General features: G+C 45.1%; 2 protein-coding genes and 1 long non-coding RNA gene across 8 annotated transcripts in view; 2 read left to right on the top strand and 1 right to left on the bottom strand.

The window, feature by feature from the left end:
- The first annotated feature begins 202 nt into the window (after positions 1-202).
- Positions 203-9,636, top strand: CD180 (CD180 molecule). Of its 3 annotated transcripts, none has more exons than XM_048930667.1 (4): positions 203-289; positions 2,433-2,601; positions 6,584-6,750; positions 7,415-9,636. In XM_048930667.1, exons 2-4 carry the CDS (start codon positions 2,512-2,514, stop codon positions 9,138-9,140), a joined length of 1,983 nt encoding a protein of 660 aa, XP_048786624.1. In that variant the 5' UTR covers positions 203-289; positions 2,433-2,511; the 3' UTR covers positions 9,141-9,636. The 3 variants fall into 3 exon arrangements, with proteins under 3 accessions (XP_048786624.1, XP_048786625.1, XP_048786626.1); XM_048930668.1 differs by having other exon boundaries at positions 233-289; positions 2,437-2,601; XM_048930669.1 differs by lacking the exons at positions 203-289; positions 6,584-6,750 and having other exon boundaries at positions 2,541-2,601.
- Position 9,637: 1 nt separating this feature from the next.
- LOC125686570 (uncharacterized) lies at positions 9,638-12,737 on the top strand. The gene is made up of 2 exons (XR_007373834.1): positions 9,638-10,647; positions 11,448-12,737. It is a non-coding gene; the product is annotated as an uncharacterized LOC125686570 (long non-coding RNA).
- A 21-nt stretch (positions 12,738-12,758) lies between these two features.
- Positions 12,759-17,823, bottom strand: part of MAST4 (microtubule associated serine/threonine kinase family member 4) — a 284,616-nt gene continuing 279,551 nt past the window's right edge. For all 4 annotated transcript variants that reach the window (XM_048930615.1, XM_048930616.1, XM_048930617.1 and 1 more), the window contains one exon: positions 12,759-17,721. In XM_048930615.1, coding sequence (XP_048786572.1) covers positions 13,742-17,721 — 3,980 coding nt within the window. In that variant the 3' untranslated portion in view covers positions 12,759-13,741. The remainder of the gene's footprint in view (positions 17,722-17,823) is intronic.

The raw sequence follows: 17,823 nt of genomic DNA, 5'->3' as shown, positions 1-17,823 counted from the left end.
AGTTGACACAGTTCTCATCCTGTTAACACCCGGTGGGCTAGTGGGATGGATTTGGTTACCCACACTGGGTAACCCTCGGGCCTGCATCCCAGAGAGGCTCTGGGATGGCAAACGGACACGGGCCCTCTGCCCACAGCGGGACTTGGGCCACTGTCCCAGCACTCCTGCACCCTGATAACAGCCTGTGCTGACGCAATGTCCGTGGCCATGCCACGCTGGCCAGGCTGACAGCACCAACAGGGGACAGGCCAGAACGCAACACAAAGTGGGGACGTGGGCACACACTGGGGTGAGTCACTGACTGCTGGTGAGCCTTGCAAGCTGCTTTGCTGTCTGGCACAGAAAATAGATTAGAATGGTTTGGGGCTGCGGGAGGGGTGGCGCAGAGCAGGCAGCCGGCTCAGCCTTGAGGTGCTCAGCATCCAGCACCAGCTATCAGCTCCTGAGTCTGCACACTATCAAATCCTCCACTGTCAGAGGTGACTACCTCTGTAGAAGATGTAAAATTACAAAAAGGAGGATGCTTGGGAGGGGACAGCAGCCTCTTATGAGCACAGAGAGTGGAATTAACCTGATGGGTGCTCAGGCAACAGCTCAGACACTTCTGATATCTTCTGTGCTCCCCAGCTCCTGGATGAGCAGTGAGCACCAGACCTCCAATTTCACTTCAACAGTTAAACCCTCGTTGCCCATAACAGAGGCAGACCCTGGGATTATCTGCAACAAAACCCTTAGTGTTTCCTCACAAAAAAGTAAATCACTGCAGTTATTTCTATACTAATGATACATGAATTACACAACACATAAGAACAGGTTTGCACAGCAGGGAGAAACTGGATTCATTTTGACTGCTCTCTCCTCCTAATTTAGGGGACTTTTCTTCCAGAACAACCAATTCTTCTTAGAACAGAGCTTTCTGGTGTGGGTGATTTTGTGGAGGCATCCATGCCAGACGTTCTCATGGCCTCCCAAAAGGGTGCAAGCCATAGCTGCTGCCAGCCAGGAAAAGCCTTGGAGCACAGGAAGAGAACAAGTAGCGAACATCATGAACAAGTTCCTCTGAACTTTCTGCTGCTGGCTGGCAGAGGGAGCAGGATTTCCAGCGAATGTGGAGCTGGCAGTGAAAGGCAGGGAGGAGATACCAGTGAGCTTTCCAGACTGCCTTTCAGAGAATGTTTGCTTTTAAATTTCATGAAATAAGTACAACTGCAGAAACAGCAACAAAAAATATAGCTCTATCAGATAAGCACAGATCATCCTATCTGCAAACAAATACAGCTGCAGGGCTGTGGTAGGTGTGCTTGTGCTTGATACTGGTACACCAAGGCCACGGGTCTTGTGCTTGTGCTTGATACGGGTACGCAAAGAGTTTACACAGAAGTGCAGTATGGACTTTGCTCTACACTGGATTCTAGGCAGTGTTCCTGTATGTTGATGGCCCACCTGCCATCACCCAGTTCCAGGGACAAGCACAGCTGTGATTTGGGCAACACTTGACAGACGCACCAGCTCTTGCTCCTGCTACTGCCCAGGCTGTGTCTGCTTTGCTCTTACTTAGAATCTCTCTCCTCTCATGCCACTGCATGCTGAAGCAGCTGGCAGCTGGGAGGCTCTGCGCAGCACACAGATGCTCCCAGCAGCCCAGCACTGCTCATTCTGCTTCTTTACAAAACCACTCCTCAGCACGCAGGCTACTGGGCTTGGCCTGCTGAGACCAAGTTACCACACAAGTGAATCAGCCAATGAAAAGAAAGAAATCTAAATAAATCCATGTTTGGCAGGCCGGGTGGCCAGACTGAGCGCACAGCCATGCTGTGCTGGGTGGCAAGGACCTGGCCTGGATCTCCTCTCACCTGCAGGAGCTGCACACATGCCCATCCTAGGGCGGTTTGAAGTATTGTTTCACTCCCAAAATTCAGTCATAACCTAACCTACCTCTTAGTCTAAATACAGTCAAGCATTTCTTCCAGACTCAGCTTTTGTTTTTCAGCTTCATTTCTAAGAAGAGAAGCCATTCTCATCAGTAACCCTCTTTGCAATAAAACTGTGCCTGCATTTTAGTTGCTTTACAAATGCTGTAATTTCGCAAGTGGCACGCTGACTTTCATGTGACTCAGACTTTCTCTTGCACTTCACTCTTCATGTGTGATATTGCATTCTTGTTTCCCTTTCCTTGCTCCTCCCCCTTCTTCACTCATAGATAACAACTCCACTGTACTTAATGAAGATATTTGTTCTGCATAAGCAAAAAAAAGGCCTTTTCCTCACTTTCCGTTTTTAAAATCTGTTCAGCCCCAGATAAATGTAAGTGCACAGTCATTTGACTATACTTAAAGTGGGGAAGTTCCTATTTCTGTCCGAAACTACTGCCACACTCACACTGAGACCAGGAGGTTAACCAAGCACAACTTTTCCTTACAACTTCCTTTCAGCCAGACTTGTCCAACCTCCATCGCCCCGTCCTACTTTCTCCGAGAGAAGACCCCGGCAGCCTCCCAACCCCACTCAGACATGATGTGCAGCTCCTGCCTTCTGATTGCCACTGTGCTTGCCTGTGCCAGCTGCAGAGCCACCCACATAATGGATGCAACCTGCTCTGAGGTGAGTGCTAGTCACTGGTCTCTGCCAGGACAGAGACTGTGTGTGTTGGTGGCAGGATCTGACCGGAGCTCATCTGCTGGCACCCAAGAGCTTCAGGTCACCAAGAGGTTTCCTTGCATCTGGGGGCTTCTGTCAGAGCCGTAAGTGGACGCTGGGACATGTGCCTGGTGGCACTTTTTTCCTTCCCTTCTCCTCCTCATCTTTGCAGCCACGCTGCAGCATCACTCTAGGTCTCCCAGGAAGTGGAGGATGACACAGTGCTCAAGGGGATCTTCAGCAGACAGCTGAGCCAGAAGGAGGGTGGGTTCAATACTGTGTCTCCTGTGAGCTATGCTTTCCAGCCAGCCAGCACCTGGTGTGCAGGGTGAGAGAGATGTCTTCGTGTGCTGCTCAGAAGTGCTGTGTCCCAGGAGGACAGTGAGAAAGCAGAGAGTTTTCGCAGAGCCAAGGCAAAGGCTGGTCTTCAAAGCTTTAACTTTGTATTTTTAAAGTGGGAGATGGGTAGGGTGGGGGAAGGCAAAGATTTTGTTGGTTCAGGTATACAGCTCCATGGACAACAGCACTTTTCCCTGCACAGATGGGGTCAGAAGCAAATCCCTTACTGAAGTCTTCACACAGGTACATGAGTGGCACAGTGGGATGCCACAGAGGCAGCTGCTCCCTGGCTCCCCTTGCCCTGCTGTCTGCCCTGCAGCATGGGTAGGAAGCAAACTCACTGCATTATGGTGGAACACAGGCATTGCTCATCTCTGTAGCAACAGCGAGGTGTTCTTTATCTCTCTAAACTGTGTGTTGCAGTGGGCAGCTCCATGCATCACCTGCTGCTATGGAAAGTGTTGTGTTTTCCACGTTTACATTTTGCTGTTTCTATAGATACCAGCACTGCTTGGGTATGTCTCTTACCTCCATCTCCACCCACATACCAGGCCCCAGGCAGGCCTCAGGGCTTCAAGGGTTGATGGAGGCATGGCCAGCATCACACTGCTGCTCCAATCTCCTCTCCTGGCCAGCTTCCCCCCGATGCTCCCCGGCTCCCCTAAGGAACAGGTGTTACAGAGTCACAGAATCAGAGGATTGTTGGGGTTGGAGGGGAACTCTGGAGATCATCTATTGCAAACCCCTGCTAAAGCAGGTTCCCTACAGTAGGTTGCACAGGAAGGCATCCAGGTGGGTCTTGAATATCTCCACAGAAGGAGACTCCACAACCTCTCTGGGCAGCCTGTTCCGGTGCTCCATCTCTCTGACAGTGTCAAAGGTGTTCCTTGTGTTGGCTGCACCAAGAAGGGAGGAAGAAATCATTCTCTCTGTACATCCTGTGACTGCCATGAACATCATCTGGGATCCCATTTGGCATGGAACGCAGAATACACTCCCATTGATTCAGATAGAGACAGAGAGCTCCTCCTCTATCTGCACTGTCATAAGTCAGTTGACCAGACAGGCTCCACCATAGGGTGCTGAGAGAGGTATCAAGCTGCTTTCCACCATCTGTCAGGGATCCTGGTTATCTGGAGAGATCCCAGAGGATTGGAGGCTTGCTGATGTGACTCACATCTACAAGAAGGACCATATGGATGATCCAGGGAGCTACAGGCCTGTCAACCTGACCTCTGTACCAGGGGAAGTTGTGAAGCAAATCATTTTGGGTGAGATCGCACAGCATATGCATGGATTCCAGGGGATCAGATCCAGCCAGCACTGGTTCATGAAAGGCAGGTCGTGCTTGACCAACCTCATCTCTATGACTGAGTGATCAGAGTGGTAGGTGAGGGAAAGCTTGTTAATACAGTGTACCTAGACTTCAGCAAAGACTTTGATATGGTTTCTCACAGTATTATCCTGTAGAAACTGTCTGCCTGTGGCCTGGACCAGTATATTCTTCCCTGGGTAAAGAACTGGCTAGAGGACTGTGCTCAGCAAGTAGTAAAGTCCAACTGGTGACCTGTTACAAGTGGTATCCCCCAGGGGTCATTACTGGGGCCCATTTGTTTGGTATCTTTATTGATGACCTAAATGAGGGGATTGAGTGTATCCTCAGTAAGTTTGCGGAGGACACCAAGTTGGGAGGTAGCATCAATCTGCCCGAGGGTAGGGAAGCCCTTCAGAGGGGTCTGGACAGGCTGAATTGCTGGACTGAGGTGAATGGGATGAGGTTCAACAAGGCCAAGTGACAGGTTTTGCACTTTGGGCGCAACAACCCCATACAGTGCTACAGGCTTGGGAACAAGTGGCTGGATGAGTGTGAAGAGGAAAGGGACCTGGGGGTGTTGGTTGATGCTCGGCTGAATGTGAGCAGACAGTGTGCCCAGGTGGCCAAGAGGGCCAACAGCATCCTGGCCTGCATTAGAAATGGTGTGGCCAGCAGGAGCAGGGAGGTGATCATCCCCCTGTGCTCAGCTCTGGTGAGGCCGCACCTCGAGTACTGTGTTCAGTTTTGGGCCCCTCACTACAGGAAGGACATTGAGGCCCTGGAGCGTGTCCAGAGAAGGGCAACGAAACTGGTGAGGGGTCTGGAGCACAAATCCTATGAGGAGTAGCTGAGGGAGCTGGGATTGTTCAGTCTGGAGAAGAGGAGGCTCAGGGGAGACCTCACTGTATTCTACAACTTCTTGAAGGCAGGCTGTGATGAGGATGGGGTTGGCCTTTTCTCCCAGGCAACAAACAGAATCAAAGGAAATGGCCACAAGTTGTGCCCAGGGAGATTTAGATTAGACATAAGGAAAAACTTCTTTCAGAGAGTGGTCAGGCACTGGAATGGCTGCCCAGGGAGGTGGTGGAATCGCCGTCCTAAGCAGTGTTCAGGAGGCATCTGGGTGAGGAGCTACAATATCTGGATTAGAGGCTTGTGGCAGTAATGCAAATAGGATGGTTGGACCAAGTGATCTTGTAAGTCCTTTCCAACCTTGTGATTCTATGATTCTATGATTCATTCTCCCTGCTCCAGCCTTCACCACCTCTTCAGCTTCCAGGCCACAGAGACATGGTTTGGCCGCTGCACACCCTTCCCAGGGCACCAGCAGAGCCTCATGATTCTACCACGTCCACGGGGCACACACCTGTCATTTCCTCCTCCTTGCTGACAGGCTGCATGCACAGCACTGTATGCTCCTGTAAGGCTCCCTGCATGCTGCTGCTGACAGCCTGTCAGCTTGTGGGAAGAATGTGGCAACACAAGGCTGACCTTAGCTGGGAGGTGCAGGCATGAATGACCCTGTGACCCTGCCCCTGTCCTGCAGCCCCACTGGGCATGGCCAGCACCAGCAGGACCCCTTGGAGGTTGCCCTTTAGCCCAGCCTCAGACTATAGGGTGGGGTCCTGCAGTAGTCCCTGCTCCAGCTGCTCACTCTCAAGTGGGCAGCAGACAAAGGCAGGCTAGTCCTGTTTAATGAGCTTCCCTGTTGTTCACAGGATGCCCTTCTCCACACACAGACCACTTCATTTTTGCTTAAACTGAAAAGCCCTGATAGGAATTTTAAAGGCTTGGCCTATCAGGTATGATTTCTGTCTAGCTCTTCCCTTGCATAACCACAGCTGGAATCAAGATAATTTGGACCTGTTCCTTCTGGAAACATTCCTGGGGTCTGCTCTTTTCTACTTCCTTCCTGCAAGATTTCCTGTAAGACTTCTCCAAGAAGTCTTTCTTTGTTAGAAATACAGAACTTTAAGCTACTTGGTTAAAAACTACTACTCTTAGGGATTAATGATGTATCCAGAACAGTAAACACTTCTCAAATGTGTTAATTATGGTAAGAAAGTACTACAGATGAGACACTTTGAATTAGAACAAGGTGCGAGGCACTCGTTTTGAAAGCTCACTCCACAGAATGCTAGGTCTTGTGTATTTCAAGCCCGTCCTGGTATTTTACAGGGTCCTACTGCCACATTTTTAAATTCAAATTTGTTTATTTTTTAAAGTGGGGTAGTTTCCAGTTTACATTAACAGTACATACCTCTTGGATTTCCACTGTAATGTTCTCCTCAGATCACAGTGAATAAAAGCTATAGCTGTGAAGGTTTAGGACTGAGGGAGATTCCTGGAAGTCTACCTGTCACAACAGAAATCCTTGACTTCAGCTTCAACATGCTCCCATCCCTCCAGAACTCAACCTTCTCTGGGCTGGAATCTCTACTCTACTTGGACCTGACGAGGTATGGGAGAGCATTCTCACTTCTACGCATCACCCTGGTCAGCCTCCGCTCCCCCACTCTTCCCCTTAGCTGGCAGCTTCTGGAGCGAGCCAACAGCAGCTCCCCTGCCTTCACGGGGAAGCTACCAGCTGCACTTACAGGTGACTGCTGAATTGTTTTGCTAAGCAGATTGATCTTCTTGAGCAACATCCAGGCTTCTCCTTCAGTAACAGTCATCTGCTAGGCAGTGGTGAAATGTGTATTTTCCATATATACTGTTGCCAATACCAGTAAAGTCATTAGAACAGGTGTTTTGGGTTTTGTTTTTTGTTTGTTTGTTTGTTTTGGTTTTGTTGTTGTTGCCTTTTTGTATGTGTGTACTTTTTCTAAAAACATTCTTCCCTAAAGTCCAGGAAAAGACAAGTTTGGTCTTTGTAAGTGCCCAACATTTTCTACCAACAAGAGATTTTCATTTCATTACACTGCAGTGCAGATTCCTACTTAGGTTGCTACACTTAAATGTGAGCTTACAAATACCAGGCAAGCATCACTGAAAAGGAAGGACACTTGTATCCCACTGCAGACAACTGGACTTTACACACATGTTATGCAGCCTAAGATATCACTTATTAAGTGAGGGCTTTACAGTACAGCCAGTAATGCTGGTTTCTATTGCCCTTTCAAGGTGTCAGATCAACTGGGTGTATGAAAACGCCTTTCACAACAACAGGCGGTTGCAGACCATTGTGCTGACTGGAAATCTGCTCATGTTCCTCTCTGACACAGCATTTGCTGGTCCTCAGTCCCTGAGGGAGCTTGTATTGACACAGACAGGAATAAGCATGATATCCTTTATTCCAATGACAAATCTGGACAGGTTGGACACCCTCATCTTGGGCAGCAACCACATCTCTTCACTGCAGCTCCCTCCCAACTTTCCAACTAAAAACCTCAAACATCTTGACTTTCAAATGAACCATATAAGAGTAATTACAGCAGAAGATGTCAGCATTTTGCAGAAGACCAGTAATATGACTCTAATATTTAAAGGCAATGACATTTTACACATTGAACCTGGAGCACTCCAATCCCACTTCTACAGCTTGGACTTCAGGGGCTGTGCTGACATCCCTGGGATCCTTGCAGGAATACAGAACTCCACTATCCAGACCCTTTGGCTAGGAACATTCAGTGATGTGGAGAAGAAGCCTGACATAACTCCAGGTGTTTTAGAAGGCCTTTGCAACATTTCTGTCAAGGATCTCTACCTGCAACTACAGCATTTCGAAGACCTAAATGCTGCCACGTTTCACTGTATGACAAGGCTCCGAAAGTTGGACCTAACCCACACCCACATCAGTGCTTTACCACCTGGAATCAGTGGGATGAGTTCACTCAGGGAGTTAGTTCTCAACATCAACTCCTTCCAGCACCTCTGCAACATCAGCTCTGCCACCTTCCCATCCCTCACCCATCTCCACATCAAAGGGAACCTGCAGGCACTGCAGCTGGGCTCTGGCTGTTTGGAAGGTCTGGCAGAGCTCCGGCATCTTGATTTAAGTCACAGTCATGTTGAAAGCCTCGACTGCTGCAGCAAAGCCCTAAGTGGCTTGAGTAGCCTTCAGTACCTAAATTTGAGTCACAACACAAAGCTCCATATCCAAGATATGTTTTTCAAGGAGGGTACAAGCCTGGAGTTGCTGGACATAGCTTTCACTCATCTTCACATTGGCACTTCACAGGGTCCCTTCCAGAATCTTCATCTCTTGCAAGTCCTGAACCTTTCCTCTTCCTTCATTAATACCAGCATTCAACATCTCTTTCAGGGCCTGGAAAATCTCGTGCTCTTGGACCTTAGTCAAAACACTTTCGAGTCAGGGATCATGGCCGACGACAAAGTGTTTCAACAGCTATCCAATTTAGAGGTGCTAATTTTATCATCCTGTGAACTGACAGCAGTGAATAACCAAGCCTTCCACAGCCTTGGGAAGTTACGGCACGTTGATCTGAGCCACAACAAGTTTACTGCACTTAGCACAGGTGTATTTTCAAAACTCAAGAGCATCTACCTCAACTTTGCCTACAACAGGATCCATATTATACCACGTGACCAGCTAGAATCCCTGCCTGGCCGCAGCGTAATCAATCTGAGTTACAACCCCTTGGAATGCACCTGTTCCAGTATTGGTTTCATCACCTGGTACAGGCAGCATCTGGATAAAATTGAAGACTCCAAAAGAACAACATGTTCTGAACCCAAATCGCTAGCTGGGGCTCTGTTAGCCACAATCTCACTCTCATGTGGAATCAGCACTGCAGGAATCATTGCAGCTGTCCTAGTTGTTTTGTGCTGTGTCGCCATCTCTATTTGGGGTGCTCACTGTTTCAAGCAAAATTATCAGCAAATCTGAGTTTATTGTGAGCACACAGTGCAAACAGTTGTACAGCAAGGGGATTAGAGCGTAAGACAATTTACTGCTTTTGCTTGTGGCCTGCATTTCATGTAACCATCGTAATACTCTATTTTCATTATATTTTTTAGAAAAAGAATAAAATATCTTCCATGGGACCTGGAAAATAAATTGTGACCTGAGTTTTTAACATGAATTAACTTCTTTTAAGGATAATCCTCAGTTCATCTTGCATGCTAGCACTGCTGTCACAGCTAACAGGGCTAATGCACCCACAGAAGAGAGATCCAAGAGCTGAAGAACAAAGCATAGTTCTCTTGAAAATAATAACAAAACACCCCCAATAGAACAACAGATCTCTCACCCTTCTCACTCCCAATCAGATGCACTTGAAGAACAGCGTTTTTTGTTGGCAGTACTGTATGTTGCTCAATTAAAACAAAAACCACGAATTTCTGTGGTGGACTGAAGCAACATTCATAGTCTTAAGATGACTCTGGCAGGGCAGACCTACCGTCCTGTATCATGCTTCTCTTTAAATTCTGATTGTAAAAGTACGTGTGTTTGGCCAAGCGGCAGCAGCTGCCATGCCTGCTCACTACGCCTATCTCATAACATTACCTTTAGGACTCCTTAGCTTTACTGTCCGTCCCATGGCAGTGCACAGGCATGGCCTGACAACTCTCCCCAGGCACAGCCATGTGTGGCCTCGCTCTGTCCACAGCAAGGCTCCAAATTGCATTTGGCCAGATGCTGCGGTCACCCAGAGAGGTGGAAGCGGAGCTCACTTTGAACACTCGCACTGGGAACAACAAACTCAGTTTCAGCTCCAGTCCCAAAAGCATTGCTCTGGAATCTTAAACACATCTTCCCATGGACACTTGCACATCCTGGGCAACAGCAGGCCTCTTCTCACAGCTCTGTGTTGTTTACGGCATTCCCCGCTAATGCTGACTTGCTGCCAGCCCCACAGGCAGGCACTTCCTGAAAGACTGACCCAAACCAGGCTGCTGTCAGAGGACAACCCAGCCTCTACAGAGAGCCAGGCAGCCCAGGACTCAAGGCAGCTTTTCCTGTCTTCTGTAAATTGGACTGGTTAAACAAATCACACCAATAATTGTGCTGACAATCCAGCATGAATACCAGCTTGGGCTCTCCTCAGGAGAGGCCTACCGCTTCAGATATTTCCCTCCTGCATTTCTGGGTTCAGGAAAGCAATAGACAAATAGTGGAGTGAATAGAGCATGGTGTGGTTCATAGCCTGGAATAGATGCTAAAAAAAGCACTGCAGGAATGGACTGCAGATCTGCAAATATCAGTGACTTAAAGAGAAAACTACATGTTGAGCTGGTATTCACTTTCTGATTATGTCGCTCAGCTGGAAAGAGGGGAGTTAAGCTTTGCCTGTTTCTGAAATACCACCCAGCATCATGGGTTAGCCTCACTTCTGGACTTGTCGAAGCTGACTGGAAGGGCAAAATGGTGAATGTGTTTGTGTGTAAGATGGGTGAGTAAACCCACTACTTTGGACTTCTGCAGGGCAGACTTTGGGCTGACTAGGACGTTGGTTGGGGGAGTTCCTTGGGAGATAGTCTCGAAAGCAGAAGGTGTCAGAAGGGTTGGATATTCTTGTAGAAGGATATCTTAAAGATGCAGGATATCTTAAAAATGCATCCCTATATGTTGTAAGATGGGCTGACAGAAAGACCAGACTGGCTGAACAGAGAGCTATTGCTAAGGCTCGGGGGAAAAAGAGTGTTTACCACCTTGAAATAAGAGGCAGACAACCTGGGAAGAGTACAGGGATATTGCTAGGTTATGCAGAGAGAAAATTAGGTGAAAGTACAGTATCTGGCCACCACTGTAAAAGATTAAAAAAAAAATGTTTTTACGAATGCATTAACAGCAAAAGGGGGGCCAAAGAGAATCTCCATCTTTTATTAAATACAGAGGGCAACACTGCCATCAAAGATAAGAAAAAGGCTGAAGTACTCAAAGTCTTTGCTTATGTGCTTGCAGTGCAATGAGTTGGCCTCAGAAAAAAAAAAAAAAAGACCATCCACCCACAAGGACAACAGGGAAGTGCCTGAAGTTAAAGTTACAGGAGTGAAAACAGTTCAAGGGAAAGTACCAACAAAACAGTGTTTCATGCTGAATTTTTATTTCAATGTTATGCAACTGCATAAGTATAAATAATTGTGTTCAATGTACAACAATTATGACATCCATAAGGAGTTTCTCAGAGAAAATAAGACTGCAAACACTTTATTGCACAGACCCTAACTTTTTTTTTCTTTTTTTTTTTAGTCTTTGTTTTCTCTCTCTCTTTCACTTTTTTTTTCTTTTTCTTTTTTCTTTTTTTACTTTTTTTTGAAGCTGAGCAATCTACAGCAGGAAGTCTACAAAGGAGCACACCAGAACTACAATCACAAAAAGACTGACCCAAGGAGCACACAGGTAGGAGGATCTCTAACAGCTCACTGATAGGTAAGCACCAACAAACAGTACTACATAAACACAAGCTTACGCACTGTTACACTTCCAAAATGCAAACTTATTTGTCAGAAGTTATAATGAGCTATACAAAATATACATAAAGTTACACTGTAAACAAATAACTAGATGTGCTTTAAAGGAAACAAGAGGATAGTTTAAAAATGCAGAAGACTGTAAACTAGGAAATACCTCCCAGACAGAAATGTTATATCGAAGTGCATTAGCATTCGTTTGTATTAATTGCCAAAGCACAGGTGAACTGTAAATGTTGAGACCATTTTCTCTTCAAAGCTGCTCAAAATTACTACCCATTGCTAACCAGCTCCTCTGTGAATGCATAAAAGGCAGCACGAATATTCTGGTGCATCATAAAAAAAAATTACACTGTAGTTTGCGATTTCACCTTTCCATAGCAAGTCTGCTGTAATCCAACTTAACTAGTGTAATAAAGCGTCTCCCAGGAGGAAATGAATTCTGCACACTGTCAGTTGTCACACAAACCTCTAAGTCAAGATTATACTGTGCTTTTAAGAACAAGTTTCTAGCTTTTGAGACAGAAAGACAATCTGTAAGCCTCAACGAAACAGCTAGGGGCCTAGCTCTAGTTTAGCTACATGAACAGAAACAAGCAAACCCCCACTCTGTTGATCCCAAACACTTAAAAACACGCATCAACAAGCATATTCTGTAGTGCTCTTGCACATGTTTCAAATTCTATCTTTCATCCTTCAAAGCTGAATACCTCCACACTAAAATGATCAAAATCTACATGTTCCACAGTATACAAAATTTAAATAAGGCTTAGCAAAAGTAAAAGGACAGTCACAGTCTAGCACCAAATAGCTCCAACAGGTTCATTTGTTACACAATGTTTCTTTTATAATTACATTTACTTTTTTTTGCATATAAATAAAAAGATTATGTTATGAAATGTATGGAGCTACTCAATGCATTTAGAAATGAACATGAAATCAAGAATTACTTGCTAAAAAAAGCAAGTTAAAGTCTACAACATAAGGCCCCAGCTATGCATTAAAATGTATCTGATGTCCTAAAATTTTTTATGACAATGGAACTGCTTTTTTTTTTTCTTTCCTTTTTACCTTAATAGCCATAAAATAGAAAAAAAGCTACAGCTAATTATGCAGACCTATATGCTATGATAAAACGTATTCTCTAAATTAATTAAAAAAAACTAGGGATGAACACAATAGTCCTGGAAGTCATGTACTTGTAACTTGTGCCTCAAACTGTAAGGGCCCAAATTTAAAACTAGCTCACGGAAACAAAGAGAGGATTGCAGCAGAAACCAAGGACACAGCATGTGCTTCAGAGTCTCATCCTTATCTGCTCAGAGTGTATCCTGCGACCCTCAGAAAAGACCCCAACTACCATTCCAACTGAGAACACGAGTCTTCCAGAGACTCTGTGATAGCCAAGCAGTCCTCCCTTCGCTTTAATCACACCCCACTCTATAAGACAGGCTTCGTGCCACTGGCAGATGCAGTTTCATCTTGTGTTAGGTGTGGCGAAGCAGGTAGCCAGATAGTACTATCAAAATGTGATTACTAAAAATACATGTAAAAACTCACGGTAAGTTACCATACTTATTTCTTCCTTCCATTTTTAACTCTAGCTAGGACTTTTTTTTGTAAGTAAAGTAGATTTTTGCCCTCCTGTCAGACAACGCTTGTGCATGTCTGTGCCATGTCTCATTTTTAGTAATTTACTTTCATATTTATGGCAAATAAATGGCAAAGCAACTATTTTTTAAAAAGGGGAGAGTAAACAATGCAATCAGCAGCAACATATATATGCTACATTCAATCCCCAAACACAATGCTAGGTATTTACAGAGGAAATTATTTCTTCTACAGCTTCCAGCTGTAAATGAATATTTGTACAAATACTATATGGTAACAGTTTTACCGGTTACAATCGAGAAGGCATTTTGTAAAAAGTCCTTTCTCTATATATCCCCATCCTCTTCAGTGACATGAAAGCTTTGCCACATAAAGACACTACACAGTGCTGGTTTCAAGACAGTCAAAATATATTGTTTTTGTTTCTGTTAGTGTTGAATTTTTATTTGCCACATATTAGAGTCAACAGAATTTTTTGTAAGGGTTGCTTCGTAAAGCTTCTTTCCCTCGACGCTGCCGGACTGAGTCTTTATCATTAGAAAGTGCGTTTGGACGATCAGGTGTGGTTACTGACCTAGTTAAATCTTTACCAACATTTTGTTTTCTTGAAGCAGACTGCTGAGCCTGAGCAGCATCTTTTCCTTTTACATCCACAGTATTAACAGAAGACTTTTCTTGACTTCCAGGTTTCCCTCCAAGGTTTGAAGCAGAGTGGTGGGCTTCTACAACAGCAGCACTGTGCAAGGTTATCATTGACACACTTTTAGTGATTTCTGTCTTAGAAATTCCTGTGGAAGAGGTGCTTTTCTTAACTTGTTCCTTGTAGTTGAATGAAGGAAGCTCAAGTGAGCCTACTTTAATTTTTGCTGAAGATTCATCACTCTTTGCCAAAGACAAAGCAGATACTTCTTGTCTACATTCAGAGAAATTGGCTGAACAAGCCGGTGGCTTTCCTGGTACAGCAGCCACATGGTAAGAACTCTGCCCACTGGCAGCTGGCATATGTTTTATTGCAATTTGTTTGCTTGCATTCTCAGGCTGTTTTTGATTAATTTGTCCCTTCCCTTTTGAATCTGGAGAGCATTTGCTAGTTGAGGTTGATTTTTCTGATCCTTTTGCTCTAACATCACAGTTTGTGAGGCAAAGGGTAGGCTCCATTTTCCCATTGTCATGCTGAACGTAAAGTGCATCGGTGCATATTTTTCCTTCGGGTCTTTTATCTGGAGAGGCTGTCTGATTATTAAGGCTTCTGTCTGCCTGTTTGTTCAGCAAGAGACAGTCTTTCACAGTGGAAAACTTTGGAGAAACAGTTTGTTTCTCGCTGAAGTGAAACAGCTTTTGATCAGCAGAATCCCCAAAGCCTGCTGGCTCTTGCTTTTGCATTTGCTTAGAAATCTCAGGGCCTGTTGGTCCTGAGTCAACAGTAGATGATTTGGGTTTTGTATCAGGAGTGATACTGCTCACTTGAAGAGTGGATACAAGTCCATGCTCTGAAATCACAGGCCTTTCAAATTTAGTATGCTCACTGTTCATTTTTCTTGAAGAACCCGATACAAAAAAAGAGGAATCTGGCACATTTTTACCAGCATGTTTACCATCCTTCCGGGAGCTCGCAGACATCTGAACAACTGTTTCTTTTTCTTTTGTGTTTGGAGTGCATGGTTTCTGTGAAAACATCTGTTTATCCAAGTGCTTAGACTTAGAGGAACTCATATCAGAGACGGGCCTGAGTTTATTAGTACTGCTTTCCACACCAGTGGTAGGAGGCTTCATGTGATCTTGAATATCTGTGTGAACATCTACAGCACAGCGTTTGCTTACAGCATCTCTCACAGCAGGGGACACTGGAGCACTAGGTTGCTGCTGAGGAACTTGGCTGGACTGCTCTCTCTCAGTGGCTGGAAGCCTTATGTCAGGGACCTGTTTCTGATCTTTCTTTCCCAAATCTTTGGTTTTATCCTTCTGCACAGAGGACACCAATGCAGTCTTCTCAGTTCTAGGATCACATTCTACTGAGGGTTTGGATAGATTTTCACTCTTTGACTCTACAATAATTTTCTTAGACTCACTGAGAACTTTCTGCTTGGTTATGTCCCTTTCCAGAAAACTGCTAGCAACAACAGCATCTTCCTTGCTTAGCTGTTTTACTGAATCTCTGCCATCCTTAGGGTGTGCCCTTGGACCAGCTGCCTGCAAATTCCCTTGCATTTGAGGTGGAATGGCAAGATCAGCAGAATTCTTTTCACTGCCTTTGGAGTAGTTTGTTGTCAGGATATCTGAGACAGATACCTTCAAAGTTGACTCCCTGATCACCTCCACCTTTGCAGAGATAGGCTCACAATTTCTCTGGGCTGCTGGCTGTCTGCCAGGCAACTCCTTTTGTACGTGCTTCTCTTTGTTCAGAGGTTTTTCAGGAGTGCTTTGGTTAGTAGAAAGCTTAGAGTATGTTAGGGCACTTTTAACACTCTGACTTTGAGTAACACAGGACTTCACCTCCACTGAACTGTCTTCCTTTGAAGGAAAGTTGTCCTTCTTCTGAACAGCTTCAGTAATAGAAATGCTGACTTTAGCAACTGGACTAGAAGTTTTTTTCTCTGCCACCACTTCTGCAGCCATAGGGATGACTGGTGGACTGGGAGAACTCTTGCTTGTTTGCAGAACCTGAGCCTCTGGCAGGTTAACTTTGCTTGTTTGCAGAACCTGAGCCTCTGGCAGGTTAGCTTTGCTTGTTTGCAGAACCTGAGCCTCTGGCAGGTTAGCTTTGCTTGTTTGCAGAACCTGAGCCTCTGGCAGGTTAACTTTGCTAGATTTTGAATGGCTTAACAGATGCTCTTTCTGACAGGCCAGTTCTGACTTTCCACCACTCCCCTGTGGCACTGAAGGTTTAGGAGATCCCATATCACTGCTGGTGCTCTGTCCTTCTGGCAGTACACACAAAGGTAACTCAGTCTTTGAAGCCTGTGGTCCAGAAAGCAAAGCAATGTCTAGTGTGCCTTCTATTGGCTTCAAACAGGAAACAGACCTCCCGTCAAGTTTATATTCTGATGGACTTTTTCTGACTGGTGACTCAGCAGAAATCACAGATGATTTTTCCATACTTGTTTCTGTTCGACTGTTCAATGTTTTCAGGGGAACAAAAGAAACTGAGCTCATCTGAGAAGCATGTGCACTGCTAATGAATGCTCTACCTTCAGCAACTGTAGTGGAATCCTGCTGAATGCTTATGGGCCTGACTGCATTAAGTTGAAGGCCTTCATGAACATTCGATGTCAGTTTGGGTTTTAGCACTGGGCAGACACTCTCATCTTTTTCTTCAAAAGACATTTTCTTTCTAAGATAATCAATATTTGCAAGTTTACCATCTAATCTTTCATATTTGACAAATTCTTTTGTTGGAACATTTTTATCTGTGTTTTCTCCCTTTCCATTTAGCATCCTGTCAGAGGATTGAGGTGGCATATCTTGCAGTGTACATGGAGGGGAAATCCTTTTGAACTCGTAAGAAATATGACTGACTTCATTAAGTGGAGACCCATGACACAGCATCTGTGTATCTAAAGCACTACAGTCGTTTGATCTCAAGTTTGCATTCTTTTGAAGAGTGTCTTTGAGTATGCCTCCAGCTGGTTGGGTCTCTAAAGCAACAATTTTTGTTTCAAATGGATTTGATCTTTCTAATACCTTTTGGAATGCTTTTTTGTCCCTTTCTTCCAATCTTATGGTATTGGGATTTTCTGGTTCAGTGCTAGGTTCATGTATAGCAGCATTCACTTTTTCAGCAAAATCTTGTTTTTTCATAACTATCTTCACCTTCAGCTTTTCTCTGTCTAATTCATCAATGGATTCTTGCCTACCTAGTTTTCGGGAGATGGGACGCTTCAAGCAGCCTTGCTCTGCAGGTCTGACTCGTGTGAGTGATGGCACATCACATACATTCTCCTCCAAGCTCTGAAGAGTTACTTCCCTCTGGGACAATTCTCTATTCACTTCTTCCTGAGTCACTTCAAGACTATGTTTTCGTGAACACAAGTGTTTCTTATCGCTAGCATAAGAGGGTGCAAGTTTCTCTTCTGACTGGACTCTCTTTAAGAGAGGAGATCGTGGTGGTTCTGCACTTTTTGGCCTAACAATATGTCTTACAATAGTTGGAGGGGAGTGCATCTTGCTAGGAAAAGACTGAGCTATTTTTGTATTCCCAATTGAATGCCCTAGCAATGGTGATGGAGATCTCTGAGGTGATGTGGGCTGTGGTGTTGGGGAAGGTGTTCTTGCCAGAGGAGATAGAGGAATGCTGCCAGCTGATTTGCGTCTTCCAGATCTGTATCTTTGCCCGCTAAGCTTTGGGGCCAAGCCATGAAGAGTGCTGGGTCTTATGTGTCCTGACCCAGCTGGAGAATTGGGAGCACTTGAACTAGGGGAGCTACTCTGGGAAGAATTAGTACCTACAAAAAGAACAAGCAAACAAAATAAACATAAGATTAGCAAGATTAACTGAATACTGACCAACAGCAAAGAAATAAGCAGTGTGTGCACTGATTCTAAAA

The sequence above is a fragment of the Lagopus muta genome, chromosome Z (assembly GCF_023343835.1).
Source record: "Lagopus muta isolate bLagMut1 chromosome Z, bLagMut1 primary, whole genome shotgun sequence".
NCBI lineage: Eukaryota > Metazoa > Chordata > Aves > Galliformes > Phasianidae > Lagopus > Lagopus muta.
Note: the sequence above shows the minus strand (reverse complement) of the source record. Positions and strands in the feature narration are given on the sequence as shown.